At 43.3% G+C, this 17474-nt stretch overlaps 1 protein-coding gene across 4 annotated transcripts; it reads left to right on the plus strand.

Annotated features, from left to right (window-relative positions):
• The first annotated feature begins 855 nt into the window (after positions 1 to 855).
• ncoa6 (nuclear receptor coactivator 6) lies at positions 856 to 15635 on the plus strand. 4 transcript variants are annotated; one of them, XM_086276656.1, is made up of 17 exons: positions 856 to 967; positions 4134 to 4471; positions 4910 to 5065; positions 5211 to 5333; positions 5587 to 5709; positions 5806 to 6612; positions 6729 to 6860; positions 7971 to 9267; positions 9371 to 9489; positions 9760 to 10268; positions 10362 to 10598; positions 10732 to 13759; positions 14118 to 14174; positions 14288 to 14318; positions 14772 to 14813; positions 15062 to 15195; positions 15286 to 15635. In XM_086276656.1, exons 2-17 carry the CDS (start codon positions 4174 to 4176, stop codon positions 15330 to 15332), a joined length of 7140 nt encoding a protein of 2379 aa, XP_086132782.1. In that variant the 5' UTR covers positions 856 to 967; positions 4134 to 4173; the 3' UTR covers positions 15333 to 15635. The 4 variants fall into 4 exon arrangements, with proteins under 4 accessions (XP_086132782.1, XP_086132784.1, XP_086132785.1 ...); XM_086276658.1 differs by having other exon boundaries at positions 9374 to 9489; XM_086276657.1 differs by lacking the exon at positions 856 to 967 and adding an exon at positions 1507 to 1526.
• The last annotated feature ends 1839 nt before the right edge of the window (positions 15636 to 17474 follow it).

The raw sequence follows: 17474 nt of genomic DNA on the forward strand, positions 1-17474 counted from the left end.
GTGTATTCTGAAGTTTTGTATCACTGATATCATTAAAACAGCCAGAATCTTTTTAAAATCTTTTTGTGCAGGATTTTTACCACAGGTAATCTACGCAATAGTAAACAAGTCAGTGTAAACATGTCAGAAGAAGAATGAAAGTCTGGATGGATGCTCAGTTATACATGTAAGGAAAGAGATGTATTTTAAAGTTCTAAAGATCTAGCAACCCTGTAACTTACCCAGGTCAATTATGACAAATGTACACCCCTGGACTGGTACAATATTTGTGAGATTATTTTTTTCAGACAACAAATTGGTCTGGCTATTTGTGCATGACTTAACACAAACCATTCTGCCAACCAACAAACAAAAAGATTTGTCATACCTGTGAGAACCAACCCTAAGACCAGTGAGACAACCATCCCCAACTGACCTCTTGTTTAAACATTTTAACTTTTCTACCACCACGGCTTGTGAAAAACTGTTTCAAAGCAAAGCTACTGCTTTGAGCTTTTTAATAAGTGTCTATTTTTAATTACTAATATTATGGGATCTTTTAATACCAAAACAAAACAAAAAATAGTCGCACCAATTAAAATTACAAGATACAAGTGCAAATGTGTGATACTGACAGAATTCCATAGTGCTTTCTAATGTGGTAGTAACAAGTAGTGACAACCCCACTACTCTATTTGACAGAAAATGCCCATTTAAAATTATTCAGCTGGTATTTTACAAAACCGAATTATAAAATAATAATATTTATTATTATTATTACAATTTTAGAATGATGTAAATTATTTTTATCTACTTCAGTTACCTTTATTACAAAAAAACGTTGTTACTTCCTCTGTTTTTATTTTGAAAATCATCGCCGGAAGTTGTAACTTGCTGTAAATTTACACTGTATTTGATTCATGTTTTGTTAGCTAATCTAGCAAGCAGATGCCGACTGCTTCAACTTATTTTCAGATGAATATATGTGGTAAGGCTTTTGCTTTTCTTACGCCTATTTTACTTATCATATGTTGTAAGCTAAACTTAGGGAATTGGAAAGCTAATGCATTGCGTTTCAATGCATTCATGCTGAATTACCTTCTGTGCTAACCAGCTAACGTAGCTAACGATCGCTAACTGGAGCCTATGGAGAAGCCAGGGGGAACAGCCTTGACGTTAATTTTGACGTCTTTCACAGTGTGGTGAAAGCCGTGTTACTTTCGGCTATTAAATGTGCTCAAGAGGCCAAGAAAATGCATAGCAGCATAGGATATGGGCAATCTGTGGTCGCCCTGCGGATTTTGATCGCTTTACGTTAGCTTACGGTATGTTTGCGCTAAGGCCTGTGCCACGGCTGGGCCGTTGATGTAAAGCAAGTTACGGTTCATGGCAGTAAATTTATGTGTTGTAACACTTTAATTGGCAGTGATGGATATTAACCTATACTTCAAATAACTGTACCTCTTACAGAACAATCTTCTGTTATTTGACATGTCTTCGATAATAACTTCACCATCACCGGTCAAAGTGACGTCATTGTATTACAGGTGTGTTAACGTATGATTTGCAATGATGGCCATTTACATACTTGACGGGAATTTATAGGTCTTTGCTGTACTGTGCTATTGTCTTGAGCCACTACTCATTTCTGTTCAGTTTGCTTGAGAAATGGTGCAGAGATTTAGTTAAACATGTGGAAAAATACAGTATATGAGGTGAAAGCAGAGTTTGTACAATTCTAAAAAGCTTGAAAGTCAACATCTGATATGACCACGTTTATTCTTCAACACAGCCTGAACTCTTAGGCAAGCTTTCTTTTAGGCAAGTAATTTCCTTAAGTAGCCTTTAGGAATAGGTCTATGGAACAGAGCTAACAACCATGCCACCATGCTATTGTATAGTGGATCAAAATCTGACGGTGCTTTTCCTCAATGCAGCCCTAAACCAAGACAGAGTGGTCCACCGTGTTTGACAGATGGTTGTAGATACTTTTTTCTCTCCTGACTTCTCCCATACATTATCTGCCATTTGACACAGAACAGGGCTGTAGACTAGCCTTTTGCCAGGTTGCACTGGTGCGTCTAACTTTTTTTTTTTTAGGTGGATCAGCACAAAAGAACAGCTTGATAGCTTATGGACTATCCTCCATTGCAGTGCATCATGTTGTTAGCTTTACTGTATCTTATCAGGGAAACTGGTCAAGCCACTCTCTTCGAAATGCATACACTTTCCCCCTTTTACTTTCAGTAGGCTCTGGCCCGGAGTTGATCGTATGTGGCTCATTATCTGATGCCGTCTCCAGACCAGTATTAGACATAACCTGAGAGGATGATGGGTCCGTGTCAGAACACTGGCTATGAATTTCGGACGGATCGGGCCTTAACTTAACGAAGAAGTTATCAAGCGTTCTTTTCATCTTTTCTCATTACCCACAGCTACATCCACTTCTATCGGGCCTAGGCTACTTACCCCTTTCTATCCACCTGCACTTTCAAATGTACACACACACACGTAGCCCTACAGGAATATCTGGACCACGGCCAATCAGAGAGGTCCTGCACCCTTGACTATCTCTGATTGGTTTAGACCACGATATGGCCATAATGTGTGTCTGTTGCTGACCACGCAGAGACTTTTTTTTATTTACTCGAATGGTTGGTCGCACTGGTGCAACCTAGCCTAACCCAATTTTTTTTTAGTCACACTATTAAGAAATTAGGTCGCATGTGCGACCAAATTGGTTGCACTCTAGAGCCCTGCAGAACTTTCAAATTTCGGTTCATCAATCTGTAAGTTCATCACTCTAATTTTTGGTCCATTTCAGGCGTAATTTGGCATACCACTGCCTTTTTTCCTCTTTTCCCTTTCCTTAAGAATGGTACTGTTTTTTTGCAATATGTAGTTCAGTTTAGCCCTGTCACTTCTGTTGTACCCCAGATTTTTAAGGACAGTTTTTTTGTTTCACCTCAAACAAAACAAGATGTCTCCTGGGAACAAATTATGTTTTTGCAACAGGCTGCTTGCAACAAAGTGCCTTAAGATACATTTTAGACAGGTTCTTTGCTGTTTGTTATGTGTAGACACAACACGGGTCATTCCTTTAGTTAGGTGCCTTTTTATGTTTGAATGATTCATAGGTCAGTGTTAATTGACTTCACAAATAAAACCACATTCTTCTGAAATGGTCATGGACAGTGAATGAAAAAGCCAAAGACCAGTGAAAATCTTTGAAAGACCTTCAGAAAGCCTGGAGAACTATTGCTGGAGACCACTTAAAAAAATAAAAGCAAGTGTAGCTCCATCCTTCTATTTTCGTCCACTTAGCAGGGTTGTTGGGGGTTCTGGAGCCTATCCCAACCTGCGATAGGGCTACAGACTGAGTACGCCTTGGATAGGTTGCCAGTCTGTCGCAGGACAGACAGAGAGACAGACAATCATTCACACTCAAATTCACACTATGGACAATTTAGAATTACCATATTACTAGTTAACCAAACCTAACTGCATGTCTTTGGACTGTAGGGGGAAGCCAGAGTACCCAGAAAGAACTCACACAGATGTGGGGAGAACATGTAAACTCCACTCAGAAACTGCTCAATGTGACAGCGGTTAGCATTTGTTACCTCACAGCAAGAAGGGCCTGAGTTTAAATCTACCATCAGGCCAGGGCCTTTTTGTGTAGTGTTTCCAAAGAAAATATAAACAAATGAGGGGTCACGCAACTCTTTTTCATAGAACTTTGTGTCCTTACCTTGTTTCCCTTTAAGATTGGTGCCTACCACCTACAGCTGAGCCATCAAGCATATATATTATACTAATATATAATACATATTTAAAAAAATTCAATTATAACTCACATTTTCAGTTATTTGTCACAAACACTGATGCTGTCCAGTTTATTTTATTTTTTCAACTGAGACATTTTGGATTATAAAATGAATTTGGGATTATTTATGTATTTAATCTTTTTTCTGAACCAGTGTAGTTAGTTTGGTTTGGGTTTCAACAGAGGTCACATATCAGTTAAAATAGGTAAAATGTAAAATAAAATAATTGGCTGTATACTGTCTATCAGGCATCATGTGGCTTAACATAAACTTTGTGTCAGGCCTACCCTATTATACTCTTAATCTATGTCTAATGTGTGATTGCAGCATAAAACAGCTCATACGCCACTCCTACTAAGAAGGGAGGATGGCACACCACCGCACCCCACCTGAGACATCCCAGAGGACGGAGTACCTAGAGGCTGATAATGAATCCGACAGGGACTCTGGTGTTGGGGATGATGCAGGAGAGGATGCTGACAGTTGCCATGAAAGCACAGTAACAGAAGAAGAGAAACTTGAGAACCACGATGGCGGGGAAGGAAAAAGTGGGGAGGGAGAAGATTTTACAGTCTTTGTTGCCTTTCAAGGAAATATGGATGATGAAGACTTCATTCAGAAACTTGAGACAGTCCTCAGAGGGATACCAAACGTGCTTGATATGGGTTAGTTCTATTTCCTTTAATGCTTTTATTTTGAAAAAGTTATTTGTGTTTGACAATTTGCATTTTAAAAAGCTGCTCATTAATAGATGAACAAATGCAAACTTTCAAGTGCTACTGAAAGTTGTTTCTACTGATGTCTGCATTTATATCAGTCTTGAGCAGAATCCACTTGGATCTTTCCATGTTTCTGATTGTAATGTTGACTCTTAGGGGTCTGTTGACACTTGACAATATAAAATGGCATTCTAATGTGATGAATCTTTAACGATCTATGGTACACTGACTTTGATTCTGTCTTGTAAAACAAGTTTTACAAGGATTGCAAATGCAGACATGTTACCATTTGTGTCCTGGTCTTTCCCCCCCAATAACCAGAAAAAAAATTCCCTTCTGTGCACTGTAATTGCAAGACCACCTCATTAATTATTGCTCCTCTAGGCCCTGAGCGGCTTCAACCACAGCATGTGGAGCCGTGGAACAGTGTGCGGGTTACCTTCAACATTCCTCGGGATGCTGCTGAGCGTCTCCGTCTGTTGGCCCAGAACAACCAGCAGCAGCTCAGAGACCTGGGGATTCTCTCTGTCCAGATAGAAGGTAACGGCACAGTCCTCACGGTTCACTGCACGTCAAAGCAGGATGCATGAGACCATTTTTGTCGATGGCACTTCAATATAAAGCATGCAAACAGGACTTTCTGTACAGATTAAGTTACTTATTGTTTCTGTCCATTGATGTTCAGGGGAAGGTGCCATCAATGTGGCTATGGGACCAAATCGAGGACAAGAAGTCAGGGTGAATGGACCAATGGGTGCACCTGGTCAGATAAGAATGGATGCTGGTTTTCCTGGTCAGCCTGGTCCAGGTATTACTTTACTCAAATTAACACACAGAGTAGCCATAGGAAGTTCTTGAAAATTTGTTTAATATTTCTTTTACTAGTTTTTTGAATAAATTACAATTTGTATTGGATACTTCGTTTTTGGTTCTTGTTATCCCTAATGTGGTCTTGTTAGTAATTGTGAATTTGTTTTGTTTTCAAAGAAGTATTTACACATTTTTGTATTATTTTTATTTTTGTATTTCATAATGAATAAATATGCTTATATTTCCTCTAGGAGGGGTTCGAATGGCTAATCCATCAATGGTTCCTCCAGGGCCTGGCATGGTAGGTCAGACTATGTTACCAAGTAGTAGTGGACAGATCCACCCTCGACTTCAGAGACCACCTTCACAAACAGGTTCAGGTTTCTTATTTCTCTACATGTTGCATTTTAGGATATGTTGCATTTTATACTGTACTGTATCAGGAAAAATTGCACCTTCCTGACTCACAGATGCGATGGATCCAATGATGTCAGTCCAACAGCAGCAACAGCTTCAGCACCAACAGGCTGGTCCCCATGGCTCAGGCCCCATGCCTCCTCAAGCTGCACATCACATGCAGGCTCTACAGGCTGGGAGACCGCTCAATCCTGCTGCACTGCAGCAGCTACAACATCAGCATCACCAGCAGCAACAGGCTCAGCTCTCCCAACTTGGACCTAGACCTCCATTCAACCAATCAGGCCAGATGGCTGCGCCCTCTGGCTGGAATCAGTTGCCTCCTGGTGTCCTCCAACCACCCACAGCCCAAGGAGGCCCTGCCTGGAGAAAGCCCCCACCCCAAGCACAGATGGTTCAACGCCCGCCTTCCCTTGCTACAGTTCAGACCCCCAGTCATCCTCCGCCCCCCTACCCAGTTGGCAGCCAGCAGGCTGGGCAGGTATTCGGTGCGATGGGACAGGGACAATTACAGCAACAACAACAACAGGCTGGAATGGGTCAGTTTGCTGCTCCCCAGCCTAAAGGTCAACAGCCTGCCACTGGTGTTGCAGGGCCACCAAGACCCCCTCCACCCCTACCACCAACTACTGGACCACAGGGTAACCTCACTGCCAAATCCCCTGGTTCGTCCTCATCTCCTTTTCAGCAGGGTTCACCAGGGACACCACCTATGATGGCTCAGAGACCTACAACTCCACAGGGCTTCCCCCAGGGTATAGGTTCACCAGGAAGGGCAGCCCTCAGTCAACAGGGTAACATGCAACAGGCATTCATGGGAATGCCCCAGCATGGACAGCCTGGGGCCCAAGTTCACCCAGGTGAGATGCTTCATAATTATTTATTGTCACACTAAAAACACGTTTTTGGTTATCAGAAAAACATTACGTATTTGGTTCTAAGATGTCTAAAATATCAAAATGTTTTATATATGCAGGTATGCCAAAGCGACCCATAGGCTTTCCAACCCCAAACTTTGTTCAAGGTCAGGTGAGTGCTAGCACTCCAGGAACCCCTGTTGGAGGCCCCGGCCAGCAGCTACAGAGCAGCCAAGCAATGGCTCACACAGGTAAAATGTCTACAACACTGCACACATGTGGGATTTATGTCTTAGGTGCAACACAGTTATCTGCTTTTCTAATACATGGGCGTCTTTTATATAGTTATTTATTTTCTTTTGGCCATTAAACTGTTAAGACAATCAGAATTTTTTACATTTAATAAATATATTTGTATTGTTAGAGCGTATAGTTGCAGAGTTTGTAGTTTAGCATTATTAGATCACTGAGAAACAGCTTAAAATAGTTAATAATGTATAATAATGCAATAATGTATAATAAATAGCAATAAATTCATTATAGGCCTTAACTTTGATTTTGACAAACTTAATAGCGGTCGGCAGGCCATACAGTGCCATTTGTACTAAAATAAAAGGGTTCATTAAAAAAATGGCATCAGTAAGTAGCTTAATCTATTTTCCTTTTTGTTAAGAGTAATGTATTCTGTTTACCCTTGTTAAGACCAAGTCACAATTTGGCTTTTTTTTTTATCAAGTTTTTCATTAAAATATTAGAGTAATGTATTTTAAATTATTTATGCTATGGATCCACCTGTGCCGTTTCTGATAAAGATGAGAATGTATTTGTCAGTGTCAGTGCAACATGCATAAGACTGACACATTGAATAAGAGCACGATCTTAACTCTGCAAAAAGCCAGTGCTCCATTTTGTCAAGCAGGCCTAGAGACCCATCAGCAAGCCCGTAGCAACTCAGCAACCTAGGTGGTTGGCATAAGCGATAACACATTTTCCCTAGTAATCAGTGGTTGCCGATTCGTCGCAGACCGAATCGGCAACTGGGGCTTTAAAGAAAGTGATGAGAATTCACACCAAAATTTAATCGACTCTTCCTTTGGACATGTTTCACTTCTCCAGCAATTCAGATGAAAGATATGGTAGTTTTTGTGTGAACTTCATGTCAAACAAATTAACTACACCTTTCACATAATAGTAGGTGACTTATAGTAGACTAATAGTAACTTATCTCTGGACACTTTATAATCTAATTTAACAAAGCATGGCTCTGTGTGCAGTTAGCAGAAGGCATAATAGCTGATTACCTCACATGAAATCCATTAAGTTATTGTCTTTATGTCCCTCCCCAACCCATTTTGCATTAGGAGCTCAACCATCATCCTCTACACCAAACTCAATGCAGGGACCACCCCATGCTCCACCTAATGTTATGGGTGTTCAAAGTAGCATGGCAGGTTCAGCACCTGGTACAACTGCTGGGCCTAGTATGGGCCAGCAACAGCCTGGCCTCCAGACCCAGATGATGGGCCTCCAGCATCAGGCCCAGCCTGTGTCCTCCTCCCCCAGCCAGATGGTTCAAGGCCAGGGTGCAGGTCAGACTGTCCTCTCAAGGCCCATCAATCAAGGGCAGAGAGGAGGGATGACCCCACCCAAGCAGATGATGCCTCAGCAAGGCCAGGGGGTGATGCATGGGCAGGGTCAGATGGTTGGAGGCCAAGGGCACCAGGCCATGCTCCTGCAGCAGCAGCAGCAACAACAACAGCAGCAACAAAACTCAATGATGGAACAAATGGTTGCCAACCAGATGCAAGGCAACAAGCAGGCTTTCGGGGGCAAGATGCCAGCCGGGGTTATGCCTGGGCAGATGATGCGTGGCCCTTCTCCAAATGTACCAGGTAACATGGCTCAGTTCCAGGGTCAGGTTGGCCCACAGCAGATGACTCCACAGCAACAACAACAAATGGCTCAACTTCAGCAGCAGCAAATGCAACAACACCAGCTGCAACAGCAGCTGCAACAGCAACAGCAGCACCAGCAGATGAATCAGCAACAGTCTCAGCAGGTTCCTGTTGCTGGAAATCCTAATCAAGTTATGGGCATGCATGGGCAACAGATGAGACTGCCTTCAGGGCACCCTCTCATTCAACAACAGTTGCAACAGCAGCAGTTACAACAGCAGCAGAAGCAACAACAAGCCATGATGCAACAGCAGCAGCAGCAACAACAACAACAGGCAGCTCAGCAACATCCACATGCCATGGGGGATCCAAACAGTGGGACAGGAGATTTGGGAGTACAACAAATGGTTCCTGATATGCAGGCACAGCAACAGCAAAGCATGATGGGAGGCCCCCAGCACATGCAGATGGGAAATGGGCACTTTCCAGGTCATGGCATGAATTTCAACTCACAGTTTCCAGGTCAGATGCAGATTGCAGGACCTTGTGGACAGCCAGGTGGCTTTCCTGTTAGCAAAGATGTTACACTGACTAGCCCACTGCTGGTCAATCTGCTGCAGAGTGATATTTCAGCCAGCCAATTTGGACCAGGAGGAAAACAAGGAGCAGGTGGGGGAAATCCAGCCAAACCCAAAAAGAAGAAGCCAGCACGCAAGAAGAAGCCCAAAGAGGGAGAAGGTCAACAGCAAGTAGAGGGACTTGGGTAATAATTTGTACTTGTAACAGTTTTTGCCATGGGATGCAATTTATTTTCATCACTCATTGGTTAATTGTCTAATTGTTCAACAATTTCTTTCTCTTCTTAGTAGTCTTGAAGTGGCTGCTGGCATGGAGGATGCTGAACTGCCAAATCTTGGTGGTGAACATGGTATGGGCTTAGACAACGCAGGCCAGAAACACCCTGAATTTGCTAACAGGCCTGGAGGTAAATAGCAACATACATTTCTAGTTATTTTGTGCACATTTAAGTTGCATTCAGTCCAGGGTAAATACCCTAACTTTATTTATTTGCAGTAAACTTTTTTACTGCATCTTTAAAAAAAAAAAAAAAATATATATATATATATATATATATATATATATATATATGTATGTGTATATATATATGTATGTGTATATATATATGTATGTGTATATATGTGTATATATGTATATATGTTTGTTTGTTTGTGAATCTTTTTATGCATTTACTTAGGCTTTCCTGGCCAGCCTGGAGATCAAAGAGTATTGCAGCAAGTACCCATGCAATTTATGCAGCAGCAACAACAACAACCACCATCGCAGCAACAACAACAGCAGCAGCAGCAACAACAACCACCATCACAGCAACAACAACAGCAGATGCAGCAGCAGCAACAACAACCACCATCACAGCAACAACAACAACAGATGCAGCACATACAACAACAGCAGATGCAGCAACAACAAATGCAGCATCAGCAGCAGCAAATGCAACAGCAAATACAGCAACAGCAGCAACAGTTGCAGCAGCAGCAACAGTTACAGCAACAGCAGCAACAGTTGCAGCAGCAGCAACAGTTGCAGCAGCAGCAGATGCAACACATGCAACAGATACAAGGTCTCCAGAATGCACAAGGACAGCAGGGAATGACAGGACAGCAGACTACAGGTCAAGGCCAGCCCCAAATGCACCCTCATCAGCTACAGCAGCAACCACAACAGCAACCACACCTGCAACAGCAGGTAATAAAGTTATGTACATTGGTGATAATTTTTGGTATTAGCATAACAATATGTCAGTTCATACTTAGCAGTGAGCCTCATGTTTCTTTCTAGCAACAACAGCAGATGATGATGATGCTGAAGATGCAGCAGGAGCAGGCGAAGAATCGTATGCCCATCCCTCCAGGAGGGCAGCTACCTCCCCGAGGAATGGGCAATCAAACTGAGGTGCAAAGACATCCTGTCTCACAGCAAGGCAACATGCCTGTGATGATCAGCCTTCAAGGACCTGGAGGGGTGCCACCATCACCTGACAAAGCCAGAGGAATGCCCCTGATAGTGAACCCACAGGTGAGGGCCCTGTTGGGACATACATTAACATAGTGCTGAAATTCTCATCTATTTTTTTTTTTTAGCATTTAAGTTTGGAGTGCAAAGATGTAATATGAACAATTTGCCTTTGTTTTTCCTCTCTACTTTTTAGCTTGCAGGGGCTGCACGACGAATGTCCCATTCTGATGCAGGACAGGCTCCCCAAGGAACTGGATCTGAAGAAGCCCCTTCAGGTGCCCACTCAAAGCAGGACAGACCTGGTGGCCCAGAAATGGGGGGACAACCAGGAAATGGCACTCAACAGATTGTGGGCAATCAGGCCTCCAACACTCACATGATGAAGCAAGTCCCTGGTTCAGCGCAAATGCCCCAGCATACTGGAGCTAGTCCTCAGCAGCAGTTACCCACTCAACCTCAACAAGGAGGTCCCATGCCTGGTCTTCATTTCCCCAATGTCCCCACAACCTCACAGAGTTCAAGACCTAAAACCCCCAACAGAGCCAGCCCCAGACCATACCACCATCCCCTCACCCCAACCAATCGTCCACCCAGTACTGAACCCTCAGAAATTAACCTTTCACCCGAGAGGCTAAATGCCTCTATTGCAGGGCTTTTTCCTCCCAAAATTAACATTCCTTTGCCTCCAAGGCAGCCAAACCTAAACAGGGGATTTGATCAGCAAGGTCTTAATCCAACAACTCTGAAAGCCATTGGACAGGCACCTCCTAACCTAACTTTACCAGGAAACAACAATGGCAGTGCTGGTGGAAATAACACTAACAACAATCAGCAGGCATTTTCTGCTGGTTCTGGTACTGGGATGGTAGGTGCTAAACAGGACAAACCAGCTGGAGTGCAGGGTAAGAGGGCAAGTCCCAGCAATAGTAGGAGGTCAAGCCCAGCCTCTAGTCGTAAGTCAGCCACCCCGAGTCCAGGAAGACAGAAAGGGGCAAAAATGGCTGTCACTGGCCCTCCACACCAGCAGCAGTTGGTCAGTCCTCAGGGGCAAACAATGATGCTAAGCCCTACCTCAGTACCTCCAAGTCCAGTATCTATGGCTTCACAAGTGACCGGTTCCATGGAGGCGCAGCAGACCCAGAGCAACCTTCATGGAATTCAAGGTAACCCTGCTGATGGAGTCAGGGATAGTCAGGGAATGATAACAGCAGAGCAGCGACAGATACCACAGTCTCAGTCACAGCCACAGCCTTTAAGGGAGTTATCAGCACCCAGAATGACTAGCCCTCGTCTGCCTGCACCTCAGCAGCCTAAAACTGACTTGGAACTGCAGGCTTGCACTGTTGATAGGCAGCTGACGCATTCAGCGCCTGTACAGGAGTCCGAGGTCTCACCTGCTATCAGAGCAGCCCCGACTTCCCTAAACCAGTTACTGGATAACACAGGTGTTCCAAATATGTCCCTGAGAACCGTACAGAGTAGTACTGTTAGGGATGTAATGGGAAAGGACAGTCCTAAGTCTGCTTTTGATCCAGAAAGACCACTTCACAGTAATTCCCAAAGCACAGATGTGGCAGTGTCTGTTGCTAATACTGCAGAAACCGAAGCTAAACTCAAACCTGCTGTCCCAGTCCCTACCAGCAGTCCTAACTTACTGCCTGTTTCAGTTCCTGGTTCACATCCTCCCAATAGCATGAACTCCAATACCACTCCCAGCCTTAATCAAAACCCAGTTTCCAGTCTTGGTGTCATTCCTAGTTCAAATGTAAATGCAACACCTACACACACAGTCAGTACCAACACTAATGCCACCACAAGTGTAAACCCCAGTACAATTGCTTCCAGTCAGATTAGTTCTGCGTCCACAGTTAGTAGTAGTTCGAACTCTAGCTCTGCTGTAAACCCAATTGGTTCGGCTACTAAACCAAGCCCTAGTCCTAAAACTGTGACAAGTGTACACTCAGTCATACAGATCCCTGCCTCTTCTAGCACCATTTCCCCCAACCAGATCACTGTGTTTGTGGCCTCAAACCCTATCACTTCTGCCCCTGCTTCACAGCCGCCCACATCTATGGTTTCAACTATGGTGGCTGTCCCTCACAGGAACATTAGACCTCAGGACATCCGGCAGCAGAGCTCAGCATCCCGACCTCCTCAGTTCATCACAACCACCCCTGTATTTATCAACCCAATTTTCCAGGTCCCAAGTTCATCTGTGGCTCCCAATACTACAGTGGTATCTCAGTCAGTCACCATGGTGGGGTCTATCCAAGTGTCAAATGCAAATATCCAGCTTTCTGCTGCTCCAAGCTCTACCCAGTCCTCAGGGACTAACATGACCAGCAGTCAGCCCACTAGAAATGCTGTTGGACAGCTTCAGATTGCCACTAGTATGTCATCACCGGCCCCAGCACCTCCCCTAGGTCTTCAAAGTAACCCAGCAGCTAACAAAACAGAAAGCCCCGGTGAGGCTATTTCTACTCCAAAATCTCACCCAGTTCCACAGCCATCTCCTCATCCCAACCCTTCAGCATCTCCCTTTCAGCCACCTCTGGCTTCTCCTCTTCCCTGCTCTAGTCCTGGGGCTGTTAACACCGTCCGGAAAAGCCCTGTTTCTTCATCTCCAACTGCCCAGTTAAGAAGTAAGCCTGCACAGGTTGCTGTAGCTGTTTCTGTTACAGCGGACTCCCAGCAAAGTCCTGTGGAAAGGCCTGCACAGGGGCACACAGGGGCTGTGCCACCACAGGTCTTTCATCCTCCTGCTAGTCCAGCCATTCAGATTGAAGCACAAGCCCCCCATACTACTGCTGTTTCCCAAAACACCCTTGCTATATCTGCAGTTTCATCTCCAGTCCCAGTTCCTGGTCAAGTCACTGCTCCTACTCAGATTATAAGCCAGACTCAAGCACATGCACCAGCTTCAGTCTCAACCCCAATGCAAGCTGTAACATCTCAAGCTCCTGTTGTGGCTGTAGTTGGTACTCCCACTGGTGTTTCTTCTTCAGCTGTGCTCTCCACAGTTCCTCTTGTGCAAAGTCCAGTACCGTCCATTATTCCAACCCTTGCCACACCTGGACCTGTTCGCGAGGGTTCCCAGACCACATCCTCTCCAGCTGCTAACCCAAGCGGAGTTCCAGCAGGCCAGTCTGACCCTGCAACAGCTGTGGAGCCCTCCATCCCAACAGCTGGAGCAGCTGCTGAAACCACTCAGACCACAGCAGGTAAACGTGCAGCCGTGAGCTACATTAATTTTTGAAGCTGATGAGCACCTTAATGCACTACATGTCAGTCATGTGCTTAGGTCCACTTATTGTATGTTACAAAAAACGTGTATAATGCTAGCTTATGTATGAAGTATTGTTTAATGTTTATGTCTTTTTCGATAGAAAAAGGCTGTTTCTCTGTGCAAATATTCTGGCAACTGATTCCCATAGTGGGAAGAATCCACTGCTTAGCTCCCTATATACAATTACATAGCTATATCATATGTGCCCATATGTGAACAGTTAGTGGTGTGTATTTTAATGTGTTATTTATTTAGATATGTCAATTGAACTGTTTTATTCTTTCACCTCCCAGCACCTATTCAACAAGAAGCTCCACAGTCACAGGAACCTACTGCTACCGAGAAGACCGGTTAGTGTTGTCATCCTTGTTTTTGAGCTGTTAAAATACTTCTCTCTAAAATAGAATATAAGCAATTGGAATTTAAATTGCACGTGAATAATTCCTGTTTTTGTTTTGTTCAGGTGAAGAGACTTCGACCGGTTCTGAACAGGGGTAAGATCATGTTCTTTGTTATGGTTTGTTAATTGCTGTGTAATGTGTCACGGGCTAGGGTTTTTAAGGTGTCCCTTACTGCTGATCTTTGAAAAAGCTGGCCTAATCTTAAGATTGATGCTTTTGAAGAAGAAATGCTTAGACATTTCAAGCTTCACTGAAACTCAGGGAGTTCATTTGCTTGGCCACGGAGGGATACATGGTGAAATCAATGAGCCATATGGCCCCAGCAATGGGTACGTATGATAAGCATGCAACAATATAATTATATTAATGCATGTCAAAAGGTTGAACAATGAGCAGCCCATCACAGAACAAGTTGCAGCTCTCCCACTGACCTTTATGGCCATGTTTCTTTTCCTGGGGATTGTCGTGTTGTGGTGGGGGGAAGTGAAGCCATGTTTTGTTCAGCACAGTGTATAGTTTACCGCTGTTTTTCCACTTCTATCACAGATGGGCAAAGAAAAGAAAGGCGCCCATCAACTTAGTCTCAAGGTATGTATTTTAACACGTTTGTGCTGAAAAGACACAAGCAGTGATCATGTCAGCGTAGTGGATGCTGTCGGGATGAAGATGGACAGTATCTGTGGTAGACGAGGAAAAACAGCAGAGTCCTGATTGGTATTATATCTTTCTCTGACTAGAGCAGAGTTAACTCACACCGTTGTCTGTTTGGTAACACTTTCTTGTGTTGTTCTCCTTTTCTTTTCCATTTTTTCCCCTTTTCTATCTTGTTCTCCCAGAGCTGCTGTGGAGAAGCCCAAAGGGCCAAGCAGGCGCAGCTCCCGGGCTGAGAAAGAGGTGGAGGAGGAGCCAGTAGCAGACAGCAGCCTTAGGAAGAGATCGGCCAGGCCTGCAACCAGTGCTGCTGTGAAAGGTAATTAAAAAAGACACCGTATCAATCACTATATCCAAGCTGTGCCTGCTACCATTTCCCCGACACAAATGCATGTCTTCTCTTTGACAGAAGCTGGAGCGAGCCCCACGCAGGCCAAGAGAAGGAAGTCTAAGTAGGCACGACTACAGTTGTGTTTACCTGTGAAATGTACTGTAAATGTTTTTGTTTCCCCGCTGTGAATCACTTGATAATGGTTTCTCTGAGCAGGATTATAAATTTTTACTAGAGGAAGAGACCTGTGTACAGATTGTTTTAAAAGGAATCATGCTATTGTCGTGTCCACGTGAGATTGTAGTTAGGTGTGCATACAGTTTGTGTGAATGTGCTTTTTATATGAAATGCTGGATTAATCATGTGAAGATAGATGGTGCAGCTTGTCATGACGGTATAATGTAAAACAAATAAAATTTTCTACCGCTTTTTTTCTGTGGAAATGAGTCATTTGATCTGTGTGTTGCCCTTAATTCACTCTTTAGTTGCTTTAAACAGGAATGTCAGACTTTGAGTTTAAGCGGGCCAGACCAGTAAAACTATATAGAGATTGACAGACCACGTGACTTTCGCGCATTGTTTTGTGGGTACCTGTGGCAGAAATTTAAAAAAAACACTGCATCAAGCGCTAGTATTTCCAGCATCGGTAATCATTAATTCTGCGGTTTTAATCCCTACTTGCATTTTATTCGCCCCAAAAACAGTTATGTACAAAACGACGGAGAACACGGCAGGTCCAATCAAAGACAGACTTGACGAAATGGCAAAAAAAGGACGAGGAAAAAAATCAAAGGAGTGAAATGGTCAGACCCATACGAGCATACAGAGTGGAGTAAGGACGTTAGCGTGGTGCCCAACTTTCATCACGCACCTATTTATTATTATATGGTCCTAAGTGTGAGTGCATACACTCACAATATGTTTAGTAACTTCAGATCCCTGCAACAAGCCCAGGTCCAGTTTACTTTTGTGATTTGGACTATTCCATTTAACAGCTGCTGTTTTTTTCCCCTTTATCTCCTGTACAGGCCAACGTCTTTTCAGGTTGTAGTATTACACAACATTTTCAGATCTAATATAAATAAAATGAGTGTTTCGTAATTCATTCAATTTATTGTTTTTATTTATAACTGGCATTATTGTTTCATTCTATTATAGAATCTTACAAGAAAGAGGCAAAATTGTATTCCATTATGCTTTATTAGCTGCTTCGGTAAAAAAACAAAAACAAAACTATTGCAAAACAACATACTGGAAAATCGTTATTCATCACTTGATTGCTTCAATACAACACTTGGGCACATATATGCGGGACGCTTCGTGGCTGTTTTGATATCGCTCTCTGTCTTAACCGATCAAATCCCGCTGTGGTAGCAGCTTTCCAATCGGTATGACCCCGGTTGACAGAGGGTGGATCGCATTCCAGCATTTTGTAGGCTGGTTTTCCTACAAAACACAACAAACATTAGCCCGCAAAGCCACAGTGAACAAAGCAGCATAGCGCAACAAATTCAGTTCAAATCAATATAAGACTTCTTTGTAACCTACATCAACAATTATATTAAGATAAATTACACAATCACAACTACAACAGAAGACGTACCTTTGTGGAAATGCTTGGAGCAGACTAACATGTGAGCTGGAGTGTTCTGAAACGTTATATTTGCTCTGCAATCCAGGCCATCCGTCGGCTCTTTGTTACTTCGGAAACATGGCTTAACCCTTGTGTGGTGTTCATAGTTTTGTTACTCAGCCAGTGTTCATGGGTCTGGTGGACCCGCCAGAGTTTTGGCTTTCCAAATTAACTCTATCAAACAATTTTATGTTAAATTACTCAACAGATGTTTACTTCATCCCAATTACAAGCCATATGAACAGCAAACATGGTTATTTTTTTCCCTTTACCTTTGTTAGATCACATTTATGAATTAATGTGCTTCTCGTTTTTTGTTTCTTTTTATAAAATGTTATAAAAAAAATAAATCAGTTATAATCAAGTGGAGTGAGTGGAAAGACACAACACATTTACACGTGAAGCAATATGTTTCACAACTAAATGGGATCAGCTGCTCATCAATGGTGACATTAGGCCCAGGTTTGTAAAACAGGGAGAGGTGGTGCACACACTTATCCCACACTGTCCTGATGGCAGCTAGCTTGTCTCTCTGCCGTCGAGCTGGTCTGTCGTCTCGGTTAAAAACAGATAATCCTGGAAATTTTGTGGAAGTTTTCCAGAGACATTGATGCACGGAAAGGTTCGTGCCGGT

Source organism: Aulonocara sp. 'chitande type north' Nkhata Bay, linkage group LG20 (assembly GCF_057382095.1).
Source record: "Aulonocara sp. 'chitande type north' Nkhata Bay isolate Kocher_YH1m ecotype deep benthic linkage group LG20, A_spYH_male_GT1.1, whole genome shotgun sequence".
NCBI lineage: Eukaryota > Metazoa > Chordata > Actinopteri > Cichliformes > Cichlidae > Aulonocara > Aulonocara sp. 'chitande type north' Nkhata Bay.

What these genes read in the sequence shown, in the direction of transcription:
- ncoa6 (XM_086276656.1), top strand. Translation starts at nt 4,174, where the DNA reads ATGGCACACCACCGCACCCCACCTGAGACATCCCAGAGGACGGAGTAC. An exon ending in TGGGGCCCAAGTTCACCCAG is followed by an intron (nt 6,613 to 6,728) that starts GTGAGATGCTTC and finishes TTATATATGCAG; the next exon opens with GTATGCCAAAGCGACCCATA. An exon ending in CCCTGATAGTGAACCCACAG is followed by an intron (nt 10,599 to 10,731) that starts GTGAGGGCCCTG and finishes TCTACTTTTTAG; the next exon opens with CTTGCAGGGGCTGCACGACG.